This window comes from Mytilus californianus, unplaced genomic scaffold (genome assembly GCF_021869535.1).
Source record: "Mytilus californianus isolate M0D057914Y unplaced genomic scaffold, xbMytCali1.0.p SCAF_60, whole genome shotgun sequence".
Classification (NCBI taxonomy): domain Eukaryota; kingdom Metazoa; phylum Mollusca; class Bivalvia; order Mytilida; family Mytilidae; genus Mytilus; species Mytilus californianus.
Window position 1 is genome coordinate 257,233 of NW_026262713.1, and position 17,950 is coordinate 275,182.

At 32.2% G+C, this 17,950-nt stretch overlaps 1 protein-coding gene across 1 annotated transcript in view; it reads right to left on the reverse strand.

Annotated features, from left to right (window-relative positions):
- Window positions 1-1,482: 1,482 nt before the first annotated feature.
- Window positions 1,483-17,950, reverse strand: part of LOC127707244 (uncharacterized) — a 38,354-nt gene continuing 21,886 nt past the window's right edge. The window contains exons 12-19 of the mRNA XM_052211795.1: window positions 9,474-9,638; window positions 8,876-9,007; window positions 6,965-7,104; window positions 6,243-6,329; window positions 4,850-4,925; window positions 3,459-3,599; window positions 2,575-2,605; window positions 1,483-1,621 (exon numbers count right to left, since the gene is read on the reverse strand). Coding sequence (XP_052067755.1) covers window positions 1,483-1,621; window positions 2,575-2,605; window positions 3,459-3,599; window positions 4,850-4,925; window positions 6,243-6,329; window positions 6,965-7,104; window positions 8,876-9,007; window positions 9,474-9,638 — 911 coding nt within the window. The remainder of the gene's footprint in view (window positions 1,622-2,574; window positions 2,606-3,458; window positions 3,600-4,849; window positions 4,926-6,242; window positions 6,330-6,964; window positions 7,105-8,875; window positions 9,008-9,473; window positions 9,639-17,950) is intronic.

Consider the following 17,950-nt stretch of genomic DNA (forward strand, 5'->3'; position numbering starts at 1 on the left):
ATCCAAGCAATATATTGCAGCTGCTTGTGACCCTTTACATGTTGGATAACAATACATGATAGAAATATGATAATGATATCATTTATTTTTTTGGGAAAATCAGACGCGTTTTAATAAAAAAGAAAAGATGAAAAAATAAATCATAACATATGCTGTTATAAAACTGTAAATAGGTACTATTTCTCTTGTAGGACATGCAAGTATTATCAATAAAATTATCTTTATTCCACGTTAATGGCATTTTAGGGTAGGGTATATGTACGTGGGATGTTATATACATTGACGTCTTATTTTCAAAAAGTAACTTTCAACAACATTGAACAATGTTTTTGAAAATGAATATTTCATACTTGTTTTTCGTTACAAAATGAAATCACTACCCCTTCTGTGGAAAACAACTAAATCTAAAGACAAAAAAGAAAAATCGAGGGTATCTAAAACAAATCTATCCCTCCGAAATTTTCTAGGTCTTTGATTGACACAAGATGTCCTGACAGGATTGTCCGTCAGCACAAGAGAAAAGCGATGGAAAAACTGAACAGAACATTGTTGAGGATTATTTATTCCTACAAAGTAATGCCTGAAACTAATCAATGTGTTTCCAGTTACTAAAGGTAATGTCTGTAGACGCAAAATGTTTGTTATTTAATATCTACTATAGACATTCGCAAAAATTCCAATGAGTCAAAATTAGTATTTGATGATTAGTATGCTGGACCATGTCAGTTTGTGTATCAAAAGTCTAAAATACTTTCATTTTGTTAATCAAAACAGGAAATTCTGCACGCCTTTATTTTCACAGGTGATCCTATTTAATTCAAACTGCATCCGAACGATCTTCATGATATGGGTCACAGTATAACATCACCAGTTAAAAGAAGAGGATTCTGAATCCTTGTTTAAAGTCTTTATAATGTTGTGTGAAAATGGTTAAATTATAAAATGTTGTATTTTTTTATCCTTTGTTGTGTTCGTATGAAACTGAAGAATTATTAATCAAAGGTGAATCCAATGATCACGTGACTATATAGGAATAAATTTGTTAGTACAATTTTTCCAAATTTTTGGTTCCAATGCTCTTAAATTTGAATTTAAATTTGCTGTTTAATCAGTACTGATCAGAAAAATCTCGTCTGGCGTTCAAAATGTAAGTCGTTTACAATAGATTTTGTTTTTCTATATTCGGCCCGGAGGTGGTATATTCTTTGTTGCTAACTATAGTTTGATCGAAGTCACCAACAATATTTTGTTCAATATTTGTATGAGGAATGAACACTATGTATTGTATATTTAGTTTCTTAATGAAATAATTTAAGTATGCAATCCAAATGGTAGTTAAAAATGCTTAATATATTAAACAATTATGATAACTGCAGTTATAGTCAGAGGTTGTAATTGTATGACAAGGGTGGTTCTCTATGAACATGAGTACTGCAAGATGGTACAATAAATATTAATCAAGCAAACCATGTTAAAATAGTTTTAAGGTAACATATTTTCATAATGTTTGTCTACGGTGTGCACTCGACCAATCTGGTCATATACATTTGGACTGTCTTTTGCTCCTAGTTCTTGGTAAGATGATACATTGTCCATTCCTAAATCTTCGTACTGGTCTCCACTAAAAAGATAATACCTCGCAAGTTTGTAGATATGTAACATAATTTGGTCATGATTTATTGTGTTTATATCTATATCTGTTGTACCTAAAATCAACATGTTCTTAAATGTCAATAAAACATCAAGCTATCGGTAGAAAAGGGGAGCTCTAGCTCTGATTTTCAACACTTGATATTTCTGATGTCTTATATTTGGCATTAACCACCGCTGATAATAAAATGAAAGGTCAAGCATAGCGTATAAATATTCAATAACAACTATGTACACTAGGTCGATGACTTTACTGGCGGACTTAATGTTCACTAGTGTGTCACGTGCCAAATAACCAGTGCTTTAGTACTAGTAAGCTATTTGATCTTGATTTTATAATATTTGATGGGTGGCTTTAGAAGGTTACCGTCTCAATTCAAAGGTACGTCATGAATGAATTTAGCATACTTTGTCGTGTGGCTCGATTATTTTTTGTCAGGTGAGTGCATTATAACGTTTGGTAATGTGATAGTTCTTACATTTAGACTCAAGCACCACTGATGACAATAGATTTTTCTAAATGCACACATGTTGGGTTGAAATTGAATTCGATGTCAAGATATGTTATGCTGCAACCCTGAGCAGATGACACTGTTGTTTAATATTAAGTCCCTGTTTAATAGGAAGGGTTTATCCGTCCGATCATTTGGTTTCTTTTTTGTCATTATTTGAAGCCTATCTCTCCTCAAAATTTCATACTATGCATGCCATTTATTATGCTGTAGTCAATGAAAAGGCATTTTTCCATTTGGACAAATATATGCAGTAGATAAAATTTCATTTAACTTTGCATTGTAATAGATTATGGTATTAAACACTGAAAAACTAATTTCCTTATTTGTTACACGATCATTTGTTTAATGAATGAAGTCATGTTAGATCAATTACCACCAAGTACTAGGCTTGTAGGAACTTTCTACTTACATTATTGACTCTTCACGTTCATGTCTTGATCCTGTAAAAACAATGTCGAGAATGTAAATTCATTTTCCAGAAAATACACCTACAATTCATTTAAATCGATAATAAAATCCAATGCATATAGTCGATATGCCGAAACATTTTCAGGACCAATCAAGATAACTAATTTTCGTTTTCTTCTTATTATTATCTATTTAAATCTTTCGGTATTCGTGAGCCTTGATATATCATTTCTCTTTTTGATAACGCAAAATTATAGGTAAAAGGAAACATACATTAAATGTTTTTATCGGTTTTTTGTTGCATTACACTTTCGGTTATGAACAAGTAGTGTTTATCATGTTTATAATTTTGATTTGTATACGACATTTTGTTTTGAAATACAGCAACCGATATTTGAATGTTAAAAAGCATGGATTGATACCAGCAGATACTTTAATTTTAATTTTATTCACTGCAAGAATTCTAAATTATAATGGTGTTGCTTGTACTTTTGTTGTTGTTACTTATTTTACCGATATAATGTAGTAATATGATATTTCTATGCTGATTTGTATTGCATGTTTCTCTGGTGTAACTGATCTGGATCAAAAGAGAATGAGCTATTTTTTTTATGTCTTTTAACTAATATTCTTGTTATTTAGAGAATTTACTTTCTAGATGATGATTGCCTTTTGTTCATCGCTGATAGATGTATTCACATTGTTTTCCGACCAGCGATTTAGGGTACCGAAACTTGTCAAATTAAAGACTTTGAATTGACCTCGAGAAGTCATGTGTGTGTCAGTCTTCCTGCGTTAATACTAACTGTCCCATACTGTGTGACATTCATGTGTATAACATCTCCTTATGCATAATAATATTAAAATTGAAATGCTAATACTTACTTGACGGTTTAGAAGTTTTATTTTTTCTGTGTCTCAGGAATAACCAAAATACTAATACAAGGACAAGAACACTACAAAAAACACCACCAACTGCAGCTCCCACTACTGTTCCAATTGAATATCCTGTATCTGACAATTGTGCTACAAAATTATTACTCCATAAGACCTTATACATTGAATGAACTGATAGAATTATATTCAATACACTAGATTATCATCCCGGTTGGCTGGTATTATGTTACAGAATATCTGTGTCACAAATTACCACGTAAATTTTAAAATAGTTTTAAGCTCAATCCCGGTCAATCCCGGTTCCTTTTCCTCGATTGTGAAATTATCGAATGAGATTAATCAGCGTTTTTATATTTGCATGGGCGACACGACATATGAATCAGAACGTACACACCCTCTGGAACATCTAGGATCATCCTAAGGTATTGGTTGGTTTCAGGCTTATTAATAATTAGTTTTCTGTGCAGTGTTTTCTAAACTTGGCCGATTTTAGACGTTTTTTTGTTTTGCTACCATGGCGTTGTAAGCTTTTCTTCGACAAGGTGAGTTTTAAATATCACCTTGCTACCTTCCGCCTGTTCTTTTCAGATGACAATGCTGCATATTTTCAAACCTACTCTAATTATGAATGTAAATGATTTTTGGAAGATTGGAATGTACTCTTATATCGCAAATTAGAAAGATTAAAATATTACAAATTGTCAAAAAGAAAAGAATTTATAATCGGTTATTTCGATTTTTAAAATTGATAGACCGTATACCAAGCTTTTTTGTCATAAATGGAATCATACAAATCTTCTAGCATTAATGCAACGTACAATAATATGAAAACATGGTTTGTTCATGATATCTAAGTTAACACTCGTGCTTCCTGGTTCAGCATCCAGGACTCTATGCTTCAAAGTAATGTTTTTATGAACATCCGAGCTCCGTATATTATATTCTGTTGTTGATAAAGAACGTAGTAATGACTCGGTTGAAGTTCGACGTGCCCTTGTCTTATGTGTTATATTTTGGGTAGATTTCTGGATTATATCAAATACAATTCCAAGTTGCCGGAAAACTAAGTAGTTAAGGATCGTTCGTTTTAATTACAGTGTAAGTGTATTTGTATGGGAAAACATTTTCTGACATATTATGGCTTTGTACAAATAAGGTCGTTTCATTGCTTGAAAGGAATACTATGACGAATCCAGCGTTTTTTGTTTAGTTAATGAAGACTATTATTTGATATAATAATATAAATCTAGAAAATCTCCAATGCAGATGTCTTAATGCAAGCTGAATCCGTGAAATTATTTTTTTGTTTTCTCCTATGTAAACATAGCTTTGAAGTTACACATACAGGTATAAGCAATTTGAAATCTGTTAATGCGTACCTTTACTTTTTGATGACGCGAAATATATTTTCTGTACTTTCTCTCCATGTTGTTTAAGTATGTTTGCTGCATACAGCTGTTAAAGAGAAATACTGTAATTATCAATATTCCCTCACTCAAAATACTGAACGCATGTTAAAAAATGAACGCAACAGGCTTTGTTCGATTTATCACTGATCATAAACTACATTTTGTGTCTGTATTACAGCAGGAAGAATCCACTTTTGCGGTTTTTGAGGTTTTTGCTTTAGCCTACTTTGTCGTCTTTTCCAATGTTGTCATTTTGGTAATATCGGTTATTGTCTTGTCATTCTTTTAACCCCCAAAAAAATGTTCTGGCGTATCATACGGGTTTTTCAAAATAAAAATTGTTTTATGGCTTATACAATAACTTCTACAAATAGCTGATGAATTTCAGCAGTTTTATTACGATGATGATAACCTACCATATAACAATAGCTTTTTTTTTTTACATACTATGACTTATCTGATGGAGGTTAATAAAAAAAAAACGCCTCAGACGCACGCATTTCATCTAAATCGTATTTCTGATTACTAGTACAGGGTCAATACCAATTCTCGGTTGAACTGTAACGTTAGTTCGAGGATATTATCAGCTCACGGTTAGTAGTCCGTGACATCGACCCGACTTGATTTAAAACATATTTATGTAATTCACAGTTGATAAATAATCAAAAACTAGTAAGTTACCAAGGTTTCTTATCCATCAGGTAAAGTGTTTTTTTGTTCATACAGCTGTAAGCATTTTCCTGGATTCATACATCTCTGACTTTTAATCATTTTGGTTTGGGGGTTCATGAAGTATGAAATGAGATGTTTTGTTTTTCTTTTGTCGGATTTTGTAACATTGATTAACTTTAAACGCAACTATGTCATTATGTTTATCGTGGTTTTCAAAATGGTTCTGTAAATCTAATTCTGTAAAATTGATTTTCAGTGAAGTGTTGTTTGTTAACTTTTGTTCGCCTTTCGATTAGTATCAGTATTTTTTAAATAATCGTGTAATTCTTTGGCTGATATCCTTAGAGTACCTCTTGCGTCATCAATTAAACAATGAAATGTTGTTCAACATTTATTCTGATTATGCAATTCTAGGTATTGGTATAATATTATTGTCAAGTCTTCTTTTGTATCTTATATGTCTCAACGGTAAACCAAAATAAAACTACCGAACTCTAATAAAATTTAAAATCGGAGAGTCCGTAATCCAATGGCAAAATCAAGTGTTGAAACATATCAAACGAACGGAAAGCAACTGTCATATTCCTGAATTGTTACAGGCATCTTCTTAGGTAAGAAATGGTGGATTAAACCTGGTTTTATATTTAGTTAAATTTCTAACTTGTATGACAGTCACATAAAACACTTTTACCTCAACTTTATAGTATCTATCCGGTGTAATGTAATAAAATTTTTGTAACATCTCAGATTCTGCAGCAATAGTTTCAACTATCGTTACCTGAAACAAGATGAGACGATATATATTATCTAACATGTCTACCTACAAATCAAAATAGCTTTCTATTGATAATCGTAAAAAAAATCAATAATCAAATGATTTGTTGTTATAACTGAACTTGTTATAAGTAACACAACCAATGAAAAATGTTTAACAATATCATCTTTCCCTTCATGGAGGATGTGTGATCACCGCAGTTCATTTTTTGGATTCATGTTGCTTCCTGATATCTATGATAAGTGTATTTACTTGTTAGTTTTATGTGTAGTGTTTTGTGTATGGTTTTAGTCTTTTTGGTCTTTTCTTTTTTTTTTCCCTTTTCATTGTATTGAGGGTGTATTTAATTTAATTTTCCCTTCATTATCTTCTTTACAATAACATCATTTCATACCTAAACATGATTTGGGAAATTGACCTTTGCAAGGTTTGACTGTTATTCACTTTTTGTTTGGATTCTTAGATTTAATTTGTTCATTTTGCTTCTGAAGCGTTTGGTCGTGATTCTATTGAATAACAGATATTCAGGAAACACGTACCGTACAGATAATTTCATTTAAAATAATTCGGGTATTGTGATTTCTGATTAATGCCAGGACAGTAATTTATCAGGTTACCTTTAAAATATAGACACATACCCCACTGATGTTATGTTTTATTATATACTCTTTTATGATACTGTTTCTTTCTCTTAATAAAGGTATAGCCCATGACACTTGCATTGTCGTAAATACATTCGCTGGTGTAATTATCTCAAAATTTGTCACTTTTCCTGGAGCTGAAAAATAGGATAAAAGTCCATATGAAATATACTAAAATGCTTAAAAACAGGATATAAATATAAAACAAGTATTCTTTAATGGGTTTCATTTAAAACATTTAAGATACCGTCCATGTCAATAAAACTTGAAAATAGTAAATGTAATTATTGATAGACCCTCTGCAGGGATTGCAGTTAGCCTGGAAAGACCATCAACATTTTTTTCATTTATGTTTTTAATCAGTATTTCACAAATTTGATCCAAAAGAATATACATAGTTAAACATATTTTATATTTCAACAAGAAACAATTATTATGCAATATTGTTCATATTTCTCCATAAGGGGAGTTGATACAGTTTCTTTTACTTTTTGCCATTTTCATTGAAATGAGATATTATGTATATCAAACTGAGGTTATTTCTTAAATTAAAGCTATATTAATGGGACGTAATTTCCTATCAACATAACAATCTACAAAACATGTATTTTCGGTCATAAACTTGTTAAATGAAATACCTCTATTTTTCACTTTATAACCTTTTATGTCTATTTGTTTTGATCACACTGTTGTGAATATAATGGTATTCTATGCAATTTTCATTTAAATGGGAGGTTTAGCCAGTGTTATAATATATGTGTATGATTCCGAAATTCAGTGACATTTTCCTTATCATTGTAGCGGTGATTCTTGGTAAGTTCATCAATTTATTTTGTCATTTACTCTCCTTTTTTGGGGGTCTGTTTTGACGATACAAGTGTCTTTTGTCATCTTATCCAGATTTTCAGCCCCGCGTCTCACGAAGAACATTCTAATATCAAATTGTACTTTATTTGATAAACCAGAAGAAGAGCTTTGTAGCATTAAGGCTTACGATTACAAGTTTGTCATGTCAATTTCCGATATTATTAAAAGAGCTCTGTGGCTCCTTTTCCGTGGGTTTTCAGTTCTGTTAGGGCGGTTTTAAATACTTGTTTTGACTTACCAAAGTCTTCAAGCTTCGCAATGTCAAATTCTTTTAAAAGGGGAGCCTTACTGTATCTATTTAGAGAGTACCGGGATGAATCATGGCTTTATACATTTATCTATCAGGTTTACCGGCGTCAAAGATAAAAATGTTTCAGGACATCATTTATACGACAAGGACTATACTGGTCAAAGGGTTTGTCTTCATTTTTTTTTCAGAGATATATTCACGGATTATATAACCAGCCCTTCTGTTGATGACGCAATGGTTTTAGAACTTTGGTCAAGAATTTCATTACCAGTGTGGAAAGCAAAACTCTTTGTCTTTTTCATTGTAGATGCCGTCAGCGTATAAACGCGCGTGACGTTCCCTGTGGTTATGGTTAGCAACGTCCTCCTTTATGGGTATTCAGCATTCAGAGCTTTGGTTTTTGTTTAATTACGTCCGTTAACCAATTAAAATTCCAGAAATATAGTAAGCCGGGGGTAAGTAGGGTAATCTACCTTTATTTCTTAAATTCAAGGGAATATTTTTCTACCCTTGTACATATTTGGTGGTATAACGGCAGGAATATGACAGTTGTTGTCCATTCTTTTGATGTGTTTTATCATTTGATTTTGCAATTTGATTTGGGACTTTCCGTTTTGAATTTTCCTCGGAGTTCAGTATTTTTGTGATTTTACTTTTTACATATGTACCAGTCATGAGATTGACGCATCATAAAGTTGCTAAATTCCTTTTACTACATTCAACAATTATGTATATTTTTTCGTAAGTTTTTAAAAGATAAAATATGGAAGACAAAATTGAAAAACACTTACGAGCTTGGTTTGTCTTAACAACTGTAGTCATAAGTGATGTAGTGGCACCTTTGATTGTTCTTGCTGTTACAGTAAATGTATAGTCCCAGTACTCCTCTAGTCCAGTGAAATAAACAGTTTCTATGTCATATCCTTTAAAATAAAACAAAACATTAAAAAAACAATCACTTTTCTTAATATAATCATGTATGTCATTAAGGGTATGGATTTCATGATTTATCTATGAGAACTATTATTTCTAAAAAATTCTTTAACTTTTTATTTGTCATTATGTTGATATACTCACACTTGTGAACAGGGATACCCATTTAGGGATGAATTTTGCATCCATCTCTTTGAGAAAAAAAAACAATCATATAAAAAATCAGAGAAGATCGATCACATTTAACGCAGTGTTGATAATATGTTGAAAGGGGAATCAAAGAATGTGACATTATGAAGTGTTTTCTTTTCATTCTTCAAATGTACAAACTCCTTCAAATTAGTTATCATATTCTGGTAAAGTCTTATACATCCTTAAATGGAGATTTTTTTGCTAAAATTGAATCATGATTTCATTTATTATATACTTTATATTGCAATATATATAAGTACAAACCATTCACTGTGATATCTTTCACATATGTATATGTTCCTCCCAAAACTTCATACGCCTTTATCCTATACGTTGTGTTGCCCGGTTTTACTGTTGGTTTGGTCCATCTTACGTGTATGACTGTTGGACTTTGCACAGTAGTTATTACACTCCTTGGTATTTCAGGCACTAAAATATTTTTATGAAAATGACAAAAACTGTTACCATATTACAGGAAACTTAGCCAGAAAGTTATCTACATTAGTTTTGATTGATTGATTTATTGTTGGTGCTATACACCCCTTTGAGTACTAATGACTGTATCGCGGTGGCTGGTTGCAATGAGTGGAGGAAGCCGTAACTAGGCTCTCCATTTTTTCGTGGACAGACCTAATAAATTTGTTCTGATTATAATTTTTTTTCTTCTGCCGCAAACTTTCTTGCGAGTTATGTTTGTTTCGCTAGAAGTTGCATACATAATTGCATATGATATCAAACAGATAATGCGTTTTTGAATCTCATTCTGTTTAAAAAAAAACTTGTCTTTGTAAGAGTTATCTCCCCTGTAACTAGAAAAGATATCGACAAAATTATTTTTTTCAGTATTCGTTACAACCTCAGAACGTGTCGATTGGACTGGACCGAAGCGATCCACTGACATCTGATTTCTATTTTCATAAGAATCGAATAAAATGGGTAAAAAAATGGTATTATTTAACTCTCGTTGTCTCGAACTCGGTTGACTCGAATTTTCGGATGAGTCGAAGTTTCATCGTGGTCCCGAACTTTTTTCCATATAAATATATATATTTCGACTCCTGATGAGTCGAAACTAGATGAGTCGAAATTTCGATTGAGTCGAACTGAATTTACGGTCCCAAAGTTAACAAAAGAATTTAAAATTCCTTATTTATCTCGAACTAGTACACATATGTCAAAACATAACTTCCTGGATTTAAAAAGAGTTACTCTTACAATTCACGTGTTATCAAATTTCCGGTCACTGACTACTATATTAATTATATTATTATTAAGATTATCTTGTACAGTATCACCATGATAAATAATTAGTGAGACATTGTTAAAGTTTATGAACTATTATAATCTAAAATGTTTAAAAAAACAATTGATTATCGTGATTAACACTGATGAGCTTTGATGTGTATAAAGTGGGAATCAAGACTTCCGTTAGTGATCACCTTAAAACTTATCATTCGGCGTCTTTAATCTTTTTGTATTTTCTCTTAAAAAGAAAGATTGAGATAAAAGAAAATGAAAAGAAATCGAAATTTTCTAAAATCTCTGGTAACAATTTTGTCAACTTTAAATGACTTCAATAATGCTAAGATCGATTGGAAACTACACTCTATGATACAAGCTACAGGGAAAAAATGTAACTGTTCAAAGAAATAATTAAATATTAAGTGAAAACAATAATATTATTATAATGAAATTATTTTTTTTTAACATACAAATACATCGATCCGAGACCAAAATATCGATCCGCTTCCCATATTCATCCGGACTTAATTTCACTTTACCAAGCTAAACAAGAGTTGTGTCCTTTTGTCTGTCAAACTTTCGGTTTCGTTAGAGTCGAACTACGGGTATCTGGAAATATTTCTCTGGTCCGGCTGACTTCGAGATAACGAGAGTCGACTGTTTATAGTAAAAGCACTTAACAAAAATGTTAATGTTTCGAGATATATATGCATCACGCAGTGATGTTAAGGCAATTTCGATTAGATTTGGTCAGGGGGAGGTAACTCCGCAAAGACTTCATTAAATATTCATATATTCATTAATGGCGGTGAGCCCGAAAGCTGCGTCTATCGATAAAAATGTATGATAACAAATTACATACATGTATTTGAATTAAAAACGGTTATCAATATGGTGTAATTTATTTACTGAAACGCGAATATTGTTTGTGCCTTAATTATATTGTAAACGGTTGCAATAGCTGTTTTTTTTTTTTTTTTTTGCGGAGATTGTCCGCTTGCGGGACCCCGCCTCCTTTTGAGGATCAAGTAATCAGAAGACGATCGCCGTCGGAAAGATGCTTGTGGTTTGCAGAATGGAAAGCACCTTGCTGCTGAAAATATTTTTACGTGAAAATCTAACAAGAAAAGTAAGTTAAAGACACCAAATTTGTAAAATTTATGAAACATACAATGTTTCTTTTGTTAATCATTCCTTTCAGATGTCGAAAAATGGCACAGAATAAGAAAAAAACGAGTTCAGTGTTAGCAAGTATGATATACACGTGGTCAAAACGAAAGTAGACTGCAAAAAATATATGCAATTAGAATAATTTATAGAATCTAGTCAGTAAATAAACAGAATATCAAGTGAAATAAGGTCTCTGCATCTTGCCAAGATCCCATTCTCAACACTCGCCCTGTAATTCGTTCCTAATTTACGTTTTGTAGGTATCCTGTCGGGTAAATTTTAACACTGGCTTCACAGTTGCTTCGGAGCCCGGTGCCAACATTGCTGGAGCATGGATCCCTACCCCCAAAGCATGGAGACCGAACACTGGAGCCTTGGGCACACAACCTTGTTCGAATGAACTATGAGCCCCTAATTTGGAGCTTGGGACATAAGGAACCCTGATCCCTTAATTTGGAGCCCACAGACCATGATGTTATCCCCCAATTCCAGTCTCAAGTCCAGATTATAATATTTTTTGCTGAAGGCTTTGGGCATTTTTCAACACCATATTTTTATAGATTCCTACTTGAAGTTGAAAGCGTCGAAAGCAAAAACCAGCATGAAATTCATTCATATAGATATTACATCATGTCATAATTATTTGGACTAATCCTGGAACTTGCATCTTTCTCTGAAAAATGCCTGCACCTTGGATAAATTATCTTAGAAATAGTATTTTTCACATGTACCTAAAGTCATCAATATGACCAATAGCAATATATATACTTGTTGATTGAATTGACCAATTTAAATGCCAATAATATAATATTATGATCTCCTGAAAGGCAGATTTGTTGATTTTTTACTGTGAAGCCTTCATATATATGACAGTCCAACTTAGGAAGGAAAAGCAAAAAAATAAAGAAGCCTTTCATGACAAAATATTATTGGACTAATTGATATATTATGTAGTTTGTTTATTATGACTGCCCACCTTGACATGTTCTTTTTAGATATGGTTATCATCAGTATTTAAATTAAAATAACATTGCATGCATGCAGATGATATCTATATAAATGTACATGTATGTACCTCAGTTATAGCAAACATTGTCAAGGCAGTAAATTGTTTAGTACTGTAAATTCAGAAAGAATTGCGAGGTTTTCATGAATGTGAATAATGCGACTGGATGAGTATCACAATAATAAAAACTCACATTATGGTATCAGATACATGTATCTGTATGCAGATTTTCCTGTCACAGAATTTGCAATATTAAATTAACCTCATATAATTGTCCTTTCTTTCAAAAACCACAATCATAAATGCACAATAATTTAAGAATTCACAGTAAAGATTCTAAGAAACAACTATTATATAGATATAAGAAGATGTGGTATGAGTGCCAATGGGACAACTCTCCATCTAAGTCACAATTTGTAAAAGTAAACCATTATAGGTCTAAGTACGGTCTTCAACACGGAGCCTTGGCTCATACCGAACAGCAAGCTATAAAGGGCCCCAAAAATGATTAGTGTAAAACCGTTCAAACGGTATAAACCAACAGTCTAATCTATATAAAAAACGAGAAACGAAAAACACTTATGAACCACATCAACAAACGACAACCACTGAACATCAGGCTCTACAAGTGACGACTACTGAAAATCAGATTCCTAAATATCTGATCTTGAATTAGAAAAGTAGGGCATTAAAATTAGAATTTATGAACAGGAAAGATCAAGAAAAAGCTTTATTTTCGACTTTGAAAAGTATTGGATCTGCATGTACCAACAATTCATCTTTATATTACTTTTTTTTTTTTGGGGGGGGGGGGGGGGGGGTTCTATCTAGGTACAATCAATTTTTAGCTGGGTATATATACTATACAATGTAAATTTCATTTTGGTCGAATCATGAAGCAGAGCTACTGTACATGTACAAGCCTGTTAAGTCTTGGCTTAAATACAAACAATGTATGTTTGCTTTGATTTATTTGAGCATGTTGAGGTACATGTTGTTGTAAATTAACACTACATCAGTGGCGGATCCAGAAATTTTCATAAGTGGGGGCCCACTGACTGCCTAAGAGGGGGCCTGCTCCCGTCGTGCTTTAGAGATTCCCTATACTATAATCAACCAAATTTTTTCCCACAAAAGCCCCCCCCCCCCCCTAAATCCGCCTCTGTAAATATTGCTTGTATTTTTTTCTTAGTTTTATATTTCTTGGAACACCTCAAACACTATAGGCCCTAGAGACCAACAAATTACAGAATAAATTTATACAAGTACATGATATACAGTGACCTATAGTTGCTAACATCTAATTTATTTGGTCTCTGGTAGATAGTTGTCTCATTGGTAATCAAACCACATACATTTTGTATTATTTTTAATAAGGCCTGGAACTATTCATGGATTTTGTGTTGCCATATAATAAAACAAAAGTCAGACAATTTTGGACTTTACAATGCAACAGAAAATGTTTGTGTTAATTTTTTGTTAAATGGTTTTAAAAATGTAGTACTTTTTTTATAAATGTTATAGGTGCTTGTGAGTTTTTCAATCATAATCTTAGTAAAGGTTAACGTTGTTCCCTAAAAACATACAAATTACATTGGACACATGAATTGCTAAAATCTGGGGTGTTTTTTTAAGCCCTGCTCTAGGCAACGAGGGCATTTAGTTTTACCCTTGACAGGTCTGTCAAGCCTAATTTTAGTTTCCGCAATTACTTTAATATGTCTCATGCAAATTTTATGAAACTCATACACAATTGCTAAGAACCACAACACGCAGACAGACTTTTGGTTGTGATTTATTTACCGTTCTAGAGTTATGCCCTTTTTTAACTTGGGAAATTGCAAAGCTTGAGCGGGGGCATTCATGTCCACTCTTTTATTGTAGAGTGATTTTTCTTCCAAAATGATCTATCTAGACATGGTTCCTGTTACCAAATTTCCAAACACTTGACTTTTTATATGCTTGTCGAAGACGGGAAATATTAACTGTTCTAATGTCCATGATGTCCATCTGTCTGTCAACACTTTGAAAGATAACTTAAATTTGATGTAATTTGATCACAACAATAACAAGATTTTATTTAAAAAAATTTTGGTTGTGTCATTTCAGAGTTGCAGGACTTTAAGAGGGTAAGAATGGGGTACCCCAAATGGCGAATGACGATAAAATATTTGTGTAAATAACGTTAAAGATAAACATTTTACTCCATTTGATGCCACGTAGCTACAAAATTAGATATATGAGATAAAAAATTAAGGCCCATTTGATGCTAACGGTAGCGAAAACCATAACCACCCTCCCCTGGAAGTTAAATGGTTGCTCCCTTAGGAAATTATTTATGGTTGCTGTGGTTTTAAATCAAATGTATATTTTAACAATGGTTGGTGTACATGGTGTAGGGTTTAATTATTACAAATAGTATTAAAATACCAGAGTTCTCAAAAAGTGGTTGTCCGCAGGCTTTGACTACCAATAATTTTCAAAGGACTGATGCAAGTTTGGTATTTTGCAATAGAAATAAAGTGAGGACCAGCAGATTTTCTTTAAGGACCACCAGGGAAAAAAGATTTCTAGAACTCTTTGTCCAGTTGTCAGTGTCTAAAATTAAACCATGACAGCCATGAAATCAGATTCTGTCAATTCATTAATGGACAAGTTAGTATTTGAAACGGATCAATTAGAAATGTTCAAAATAAAGCCTGCAGTCCTTATACATGTACGTCTGTAAAAAAAAGGATCTGTTTATGTATTAAATAATTACTTTCTCTTATTTTGAGTCGACCTACCAAAAACAAAATACAGAGTGCCAGTCCGACTTTGATGAAGTTTATTAGCAATGGTTGAAATTAGGAAAGCTTTATTATTTAAACAGGTAAATTGATGCATTTTTCTTTTTGTTCCTTATTAAAACTGGTTATCATTTGTTTTCCATTTATTGTTATTGTACAAGTACATAAATCAGGCTTTTCAGTGATCTATATGCATGTATGGAGCATTACATTCATATAACAAATAGTTACATAAGACAATCTATTAATATAAAGATAAGAAGATGTGGTATGACTGCAAATGAGACTACTATCCACCAGAGACCAAATGATGTATATGTATGGATCTATATATAGGTTGCTTTGCTGTCTTCAACCATAAGCAAAACCCATACCATATTAAGCTATAAAAGCCCCCCCTCCTTTTTTTCCCTAACCTTGGACAGTAGTGTATCATTACAACATAGGAACAAACTGTAAACAATGGTCAAAGTTGGTGAAAAAGACTCGACTAAATCGTAGGATCAACACGTAGCACAAAAAAAAGGCACAAAGTACTTGCAGTTACTGAAAGCTAGTTAAAATATTATTACAAGTTATGGAAAAGGCATGTTTGTGATACAAAAAAATCATCAGCTCACATCAATAGATTTGGTTTAAATTCAGGAGCCCATAATTAAATATTATTGAACATTTTACTATACAAATACAGGTGTACAGATAGTCTTAAGTTATAAAGCTATAGTATAGGAATATTAAATCTTCTGGTATCCTGTTTCTGTTGCTTGGAAACAGTTATGTTTAAACAGTCTGTATATAGATATAAGAAGATGTGGTATGAGTGCCAATGAGACAACTCTCCATCCAAGTCAAAATTTTATAAAAGTAAACTATTATAGGTCAAAGTACGGACTTCAATACGAAGCCTTGGCTCACACCGAACAGCAAGTTATAAAGGGCCCCAAAAAATAACTAGTGTAAAACCATTCAAAAAGGAAAACCAACGGTCTAATTTATATAAAAAAAGAGAAACGAGAAACACTTATGAACCACATCAACAAACGACAACTACTGAACATCAGATTCCTGACTGCATATTTTCCTGAAAGAGCAATAATTAATCTTGCACTTTTCTTCTGTTTTCAATGGTCGCAATAATAAACGCTTACAATAATTTCTGAATTTACATGATTATATATCATATAGGCTCTTGTAATACTATAAGATATGCTTAAATCTGGTTTAGGACAATATTTTTTACAGTTATTTGCAATAATCTATAACATTTTTTAATTTAGGAAACAGATATGAATGAATGAAGATTTTTATCCCTCTACAATTCATCTGAAAACCTGATAATTGAGCGGTCTTGCAAAAAATGTACATAAGGAGTCAGATGGGCTGGTGCATTCATTTCCATAATCTGGACTCAGTAACTGATCAAGGGTAAGTGGTTGTAACAAAAGTTTGATGTTATACTTATTTGTTATTAAGTAGAAACAACAAAAGAAGAAGACTTTTAAAAAAATTTGTCCTTTTCAGGGTCGAATTGAGAACTTTTCATGTAGAATGATATAGCCTGTTTCATCACTACAGTACAGTGCATGAGTGTTTTATCTGACACCCTGCTCTTTTTAATATGTCTGTCAACTGACAGAAAATGAAAAACCATCATTGTCAGTAAATCTTGTTAACTTTTAATTTTACCAAATTATAAAGAATTAGGCTTTGCATTAATTTCCACTAATTTGTTCAAGAGTCATGGGACATTAAAATTTGACATAATAAGCAATATTTCATGTTTTGCACATAACCAATTTATGAAGAATGTTTTTCTTATTTACAATTTTGATTCTGGTGTTCTATAGTTCTGATACATTTTGTACTTTCATTTTAAAAAATGTGCCTCTGTATGTTATTTTTTTGTCTTGTTTACTAGCTATAGCTAGGACAAATGAATATACAGGACTTTTTCATTACTGCATTAGGAAAATTACTAGTTCAAGTTTTGTGGAAAATTAAAGGAACATCAAAATCCTTATTATATACAAACTATTGATCTGCATATGTATTGTTAAATACCAAACATCCTCCAACGTAGTAAAGTGCTAATTTAAAAACTGCAAGTGTGTGCTTGAAAAAAAATATACAGGTACCTAGCATGAATAATTGCACCAAATTGAAACAAATGACAAAGTTCAAATTCCTGTGATTTGAGGAAAATATAAAGAAAGAAAAAGAATCCTGATAAAATGCACAACAGTAATATATTTACTTATGCCTTTTATAATGTGAAAATTTCTAGCCTTAAAAATGAGGACTTGCTCAATGAAAAAACCATTAACCCTATGTAGGATGGATTAACATTGGAAGAACAATCACTTTCCTCATACACTTCTTTGAATGGGGCATAACATGAACAGTTTGGGTTATATTTTGATGCTCTATTGACACATTATTGATCTGTTGCCTAGATTTTTACTTTTTTGTTAAAACTGCTATACTTGCATTCTGTGTATTGCTTCTGGGATAATGTTCTGTTTAGTTTATGTGAT